This window comes from Cynoglossus semilaevis, chromosome 1 (genome assembly GCF_000523025.1).
Source record: "Cynoglossus semilaevis isolate Cse_v1.0 chromosome 1, Cse_v1.0, whole genome shotgun sequence".
In the NCBI taxonomy this organism is placed as follows: Eukaryota; Metazoa; Chordata; class Actinopteri; order Pleuronectiformes; family Cynoglossidae; genus Cynoglossus; species Cynoglossus semilaevis.
Window position 1 is genome coordinate 24,204,764 of NC_024307.1, and position 6,898 is coordinate 24,211,661.

The 6,898-nt window shown below is 42.4% G+C and overlaps 1 protein-coding gene across 1 annotated transcript in view; it reads right to left on the reverse strand.

Annotated features, from left to right (window-relative positions):
* Positions 1 to 1,815: 1,815 nt before the first annotated feature.
* The window catches only part of per1b (period circadian clock 1b), a 16,469-nt gene continuing 11,386 nt past the window's right edge, over positions 1,816 to 6,898 (reverse strand). Inside the window, 9 exon segments of the mRNA XM_008321234.3 lie at positions 1,816 to 2,133; positions 2,918 to 3,068; positions 3,186 to 3,399; positions 3,477 to 3,663; positions 3,755 to 4,536; positions 5,038 to 5,415; positions 6,299 to 6,445; positions 6,574 to 6,689; positions 6,782 to 6,898. The exon segment at positions 6,782 to 6,898 is cut by the window's right edge and continues 14 nt beyond it. Coding sequence (XP_008319456.2) covers positions 1,816 to 2,133; positions 2,918 to 3,068; positions 3,186 to 3,399; positions 3,477 to 3,663; positions 3,755 to 4,536; positions 5,038 to 5,415; positions 6,299 to 6,445; positions 6,574 to 6,689; positions 6,782 to 6,898 — 2,410 coding nt within the window.

Consider the following 6,898-nt stretch of genomic DNA (forward strand, 5'->3'; position numbering starts at 1 on the left):
CAAGTGTGTTAAGGCATGATATGGTGTTCAATTCTGACATAATCTCCACTTAGATACAGAACGGTTGGTCATGGAAATCAGGTCCAATATACTCTTATGTATTGTCTTATTGGCTTGCAAAAAAAAAAAGAAAAACCAAAACTAATTGCGTCACTCCTAGACATCTTCAGACTTCTTCATGTACATCATCTGGACTGACCGTCCATGTGGCTCCTTCTTAGTTCTATTTAACTTACTGTGACTGATGATATGGTGTTTAAATTCATCTCTGGTCCTACGTACTGCATGTGAAACGGTTTCTTTTAAAGAAGTTAGTGCGCACCTTTAGTTTATGGCCTCTATAACTTCAAGCAAGGCTCTGAACTCTGTGTGGAGCTCCTACTTAGGCACACATGCACAATTTACTCTGCTAGAGAGAAAGTGGTGCTAACAAGGAAATTTAAATTCCTTTCCCCATAATTTGTGGCAGTGAGAATCACGTGGTTGTTAAAACATCAGGAGAGACTGAGAAGGACAGTATCAGCTTTCATCTTTGTGACCAAAACAGATCCAGACTTTCATGTCTCCTTGTGAAAGTGTAGTCAGCTTTGTTTTTTCCTAAACACGGGCATGCCTTTGTCTTTTTTAGGCTGTGGTGACCACTCCGAGTTAAAAAAAAACACAGCTTGAATAGAAGGAAAGACTGTGGTTGTGTAAGCAAAGAGACTAGTTACCCTGATCTGCTCTCTGCTGCCATTTTACCCTGAATGTATTCACCAGAAGCCAAGACAGCTTTTCCAAAATTAACACACAAAAAACAAAGCAAAAGGGAGGCATTCAGGAACAAATAACACAGACGTCTCATATTTAAAGGCATTTCAAGTTGTTTTATTGTGTTTTGTACAAAGATTTTCACAAAAATATTAAACCTGTTGCAAAGACCACAGACGCTAAGCATTGAACATCACGAGCAGAACAGCGCCACAGAGAGACGGTGCAAAGGGACAACTGGGACAGATATTTTCTCCATCACAATTCATAAGTACTGCCAGAAATGTCCCCACAGTCTGCCTAAGGCATTCAGCTCCATCTAGTGGAGGCACTGTGCAAAAACACTGCTTGTCCATTTCTCTCACCTGGGAGCACTGTGAAAAGGACGGGTCAGTGTCCTGTGTATTGCCACAGGATGCTACTGGACAACGTCACAATCACACTGGACTGAAGTCACGTAAAAACAACATCTATCAAAATAACACAAATGTATGTCCTGGATACATAGTCAGTACTGTACAAACACTTTTTGGGCAACCATTTTCCCTGACAGTATAAAAAAAAATACAAGTATGTTCAGAAAATAATATCTTTTAACTGTACAGTTTCTCTATTACAGTAAAGTGAAAATACCTCTCTCTTGAAACACATTTAAGATTTGGGCATTTAAAAAATCCATTACTGGAGTTGTTGAATCTTAGGATGATGGATAAAGCACATCTATGAAGACAAGTGTTGTGAAGCACAACTGTCTTTTTTTGTAACTTATTCACTTTAGTACCCGTTTAATTATTTTACATCTTTAATAAATAGGTAAAGAACCAATTTTAACACAGCTGAAAGAAAAGCAAGGAGGTATGGACTTCACTTTTTAAACATGGACAAGTTCTGTCATCCAAGTTATATGCCATCAAGATTACTTTTGGTCAAGTTTCTTGACTGACCAAGCAAACAATAAACCTTCAGGTCCCAGCAGAGCCTGTTTTAAACAACTGGTCGGCATCAGCTGTAGAAGGTGCAGATGTATGTAAGGAAAAGGTGCTGAATTTGTCTTTTGTCACCAACTCAGCGAGTCATGTCAAACAGCAGAGGTTCTGCCTTTTACTTAATGACTTCTAAAGTCGTCCTGTGTTCGTCTGCAATATTGTCCCTTTTGACATTTTGTGATTCGGTTCCTTTCTCTTCCACCTCTTCTTCTTCCTCTTCGCCGTCATCCTCAGGATGTGCTTCATCCATTGCTGTTTCTGTGCAGTCTTTCTTGCCACCGTTGTCATCACCTTCTTCCTGATCTTTCAGGACACTGCACAGCTCCATCTCATGGATCTCCACGTCGAATGGTGCTGTGAGTGGCACAGCAGTGGGAGACTTACAGCCTGTGCAGCTCTGGAATAAAAGGAACATTGTGTTCAGTTAGTTTCCTGAATGTTTATGCAAGATGTGAAACAAAAACCCCTAAGAGTAGAAATTCTTCATTTTATTTTATTTTTTATTTTTCTATTAATTCTCCTGTTTGAGTAATTCTATATTTTAGAGTCCTGTAGGAGTGGCCAAATTTGCAGTAATTTTACATATTTTATTTAATTGTTATTTATTTTTCCCCTGAGGTTCTTTTGTGGGGCAGCGGTGGCTTAGTGGTTAGGAAGCGGACTTGGGTCTGGAAGGCTTCAGGTTGGAGTCCCCCAGCTGCCAAGTTACCACTGAGGTGCTCTGAGCAAGGCTCCGTCCCCACACACTGCTCCCCTTTAAACTGCCCACTGTTCACTTTGGTGATGGGTTAAAAGGTCACATTTGGTTGAGTGCAGTGGTGAGCTGTGTCACAATGACAAGGAGTTCACTTTCCTACCTTCCTTTTCTTTTATTTCAAGATTTTTGTTTTTGTTGAGAGCAGGGCAATTCAACTTTAATTTATTTTTGTAATAGATACAATTACAGGTGTTAAATTAATGTTATGTGGCTTTTGTTCAATAAAAGCATGCACAAATTGTTTTTCTTAAGTTTCTTATTTAATTGTCATCAGCTATTCAGTGTTTGAGTGTGCCTAAAAAACTGGGAATCCAATAATAGTGGAAAATCTGAAAGAGATGGAAGAAACTTCCAGGGTCTTTTGAGAGCTTTTTCAAGAAGTGGTACTGAAGTGACTGGCTCTTGTTAGCTGCAGGCTACTTACAGAGATATTGATGGCTCGTGGCAGGCGTCCTGTACGAATCCAAGGGTGTACCTGGCTCAACTCTCTCTTTTGATCATCCGTGAAACGTGGTTGATGTTTCTGCATGTTCCTTAGAGCCTCGCGGTCCTCTCGCAGCACTGCCTCCATGTCCCTGTTGCACAGGAGATGAATGGTCATTTCTCAAAGATGTCTTTGGTTCATTTCAGAAGCATGACAAAGACTCTGAATTTTTTTACAGATTACATTTCTCTCCGACTCTGTATCTAACCTGATTGGTAGTTGATAGGACATCATTATCTTGTCATCTGTGTTGGCCATCAGGAGCCAAATAGGGTCTTGCAGTACACACTTAATGAACTGTTCCTCGCCTCCATCTCCTCCTCCACTGCTGCTGCCCCCTGCAGCCTGTTTGCGTGAGTGATCATTCTCTGATGAGTCTACACTGCCAAAGTATTTGCTCGTGTGGCTGCCCTGACTGCTACCTGCAAGGACAGAGATGTATGAGCTTCACACCTTAACTTTAGTAATTGATTTTTATCAACCAGATAAATGTACTCACTGGTGCCACTAGTGCCTGATGAGCTGCATCCATTAGATCCAGAGCCTGAACCTGAGGACCTTGTTCCAGAAAACCCTGAACCCGAAGCGGCTGAACCTGTGCCTGAGCGTGAGTCCTCCTGCAGCAACAGGTCCAGCAGGTCACTGGAGGTGGACATTGCATCATTGTTTGACTCATTAGCTTCACCCTGATGTGAACAAGAGAAATGACCTTTTAGACACCTTTTCTAGTAAAACAGAAATCTGGTGGGAAAACACATTAACTATCTTCAGACGTACACTCTCATTCTCCTTGGACGTATCATCAGCACTCCTCTGATTAACTGAGCTCTGTCCTCCACTTACACCGACTTGTGCAGGTGTGGTTTGCTGTGAGGCTGCCAGTGCAGTTGCGACCTCTAAGCGATTGCTTGGTGATTCTTCCAGCTGCAATAGGTTTAGAGGGGAGGAGCATCGCGACTGGAAAAGGGGTGACTCTGCACCCTCCCGCTCAGCTGGCATCTGATTGTATGACTGTGGGGTGCTGCTACGAGAGGGGACACCGGTGCCCGTAATGGGGACAGTGTTAGAGGCAACAGTGGGGAAAGGGCCTGGGGCTGCATTGGGGTATGTGAAGTTGGGATTGTAAAAGTGTCCAGGAATGGCTCCTGGCTGAGACGTGGGTGCTCCCATCTGAGGAAATATGTAGTTTGGTAGAACAAAGGCCATCATAGGAGGTACCATCTGGGTTGGGGGGAAGCGTGTAGGGTCTGAAATGGGCATTGGTTGTGTGAGGGGTGGGTAAACTGGAAAGATGGGAAGCATCCCAGGAGTGAAAGGGGCAGAAGGAATGCTGGCTTGGGAGCCTACAGATGGCCAGGATGAGGAGGTGGTTGGGGGTCCCAGAGGTATGTTAAAAGGCAAGGGTGCTGTGCTTGTTCTGGGGTCTTGATGGTTGTTGTTTAGACCCAAAGAACTGTGCTGGTCAGAGGATTCCTGGTGCTTGAGGCGCTTCCCTCCACGGCCTCGTCTGTGACCAGTACTTCCTCCTGCAGCAGGATAGTCACGAGAACATCGCACTCCTGGGGGGAAAAAAGCAAAGAGAATGTCATAGGAAACAGAACATTTTTTCCATCTTCAGAAAGACAACTTGATTTGAAATGGAGAGATCATGAATGACTCAATGGTGTCATTGTACTGATCCATTAAAGATCTAGGCTTGACCTAAGTTTTCTCTGTAAGGAACATTTAATTATCAGTTCTAAAAGCAATTGTGCTCTTGGGCTTGCATTAAATGGTATTTTGTTTGTTTGTGAGGTTTGATATGCATAAAAAACCTGGTACATTTGGCTTGAAATTAGGAAATGCATGGATGCTGTCAAGTCTGACAGTACCATTTGAAGTCAACTCCTCCTACATCATTTATATTCTGCTGCTTTATATTCTTCTTAGTTCTGCTCTGTCCTGGAGACCATGTCTGAATGGTGCATGTCTTAACCATGTGTAGGGACTTAATAACAAAGAATAATCCACTATGACTTCACCTAAGAGTTCCTAGCTTAAGAAAATTAGGGGTCAGCTACCTCGTGAGAGTGTGTTGCCAGCAGGGGTGTGGCAACGCACAGTTGAAGATGCTGTCTGATCGAAAACGCGCAGCTTGCTGAGATCCTTAAAGCGATCTAGGAAGGCCTGCTCTTCCTGCTGTGTGTGGGCAGATAGCACCTCCTTTGTCAGACCGAGCCGACCTCCTGTCGCACCACCGCTACCTCCACCACCACTAGCTCCAATGTTTCCACTTCTCCGACTGTCCCTTTCTGGCTGAGCAGCTGGTGGGAAAGGAGGCATCGGTGGTGGAGGAGCAATAGCTGTGGCTGCAGCATGCGTTGGCCTGCTGGAAGCAGGTGTCGTTGCAGTTGGAGGAGCGAGTGTGGGAGTTGTTGGAGCATCCTCCATGACTATGTCTGTGATGAAAAAGAAGCAGATTATAATGTGAAAGATTAAATTCTTCTACTTAGAACTGAAGATAAATTAACCAAGACACAGCTCCTGTTTCACTACAAGTGGATAGTTGTTTTCTTCTGTAAGGTTTGCTTCCCTCTGCCTGAAAAAGAGACTTCTGCATATATGCAACTTGTGAAAACACCTTTAGTCATATTTAATACAAAACTGAAGTTGTTAATGGTCAATTTCTAACATTAGAGCTTAGTCCTCTTGCTGCAAATGCAAGCTTGATATATCTATGGATGTCAAGGTTAATTTGATTAACTTGTACTTTTTGTCCACAACCTTCTGATCTATGATGAAAACTAAATAGGAAATAATACAGGGTTAGATGACAACAAAATGTATTGTTGCATTAGTCATTTAGTAAAGTAAGAAGGAAAAAAATTAGACACAGGGAAATCCAATCAATGGAGATTTCGTCATGTAAACTGCAATAACAAATGAGGGTGAGAGCCAATCAGAGCTTTAAATTTAGATGATTAAAATAATTCTTATAAATCATCAACTGTCAAAATGAACACTGGTGAATATTGGATGCTACACGTTTCAGTTTAGGCCAGCCTTACCTGGACCTGTGCTGCTGTGATTTAGCCACAGGTTAAAGGTATATCCTAAAATACTGTTCGTTTTTGCATTCACTGGGTAATAGCTTGTCTCAAAATAAGCATAATAATAAAAAATAAAAATCTTATACAAGGCATACATACTGCATTTTTAGCACCAACTGCAAGGAAGAGACGGAGAGCTCCTGTTTTAACCAAGACTCGTTAAAAAATTGACCACTATTAGAAGCATCAAAGACTTTGAGAACAGACACTGAGAAGTGTTGAGGATGCCCACCTGACTCTGGAGGTTTCTTGTCTCCCACATGTACAATAGTGCTGCTGAAGCTACACTGGGACGTGACTGAGGCTACACTCTCTGCCTTTGTGGCCATGGTCAGGGGGGGCAAAGGAGGTGGTTCACCTACAAGACCAACTGAACCACCTGCAAAAATAAGTGCCAACAAAATATTATTTTCTGAGCATAAACAGAAAAAAACCCATCCTGTTGGTATTTTATAATACATACATGGTTTAGTTTAGTGAAACAAAACTGAGATGAGGATAAAATACCTTTGTTGTTACTGTTGGCCTCCTGTTTGTCATCATCAGACATAGAAGAGGCAGTGCAGGAGGAGGAGCCACACTTTCTTTTAACTGTGTTAGGGATGTTGCAGCTTTCCAGATACCTGCATGGAAGCACACACATGTTGAAGGATTCGTTTTGAGACAAATCATAAAAGAATTGTAAATTGATAAAAAATGTGAATGTTGTTTGCACCTTATGATGCTGTCCAGACAGTTGATCTGCTGGTAGGAATAACCAGTGGGCGGCTCCTTCTGTACAAACGGTGCAGGAACCACTGTTTTGGGTGGTTTGGTCAGATCGGCTATCATA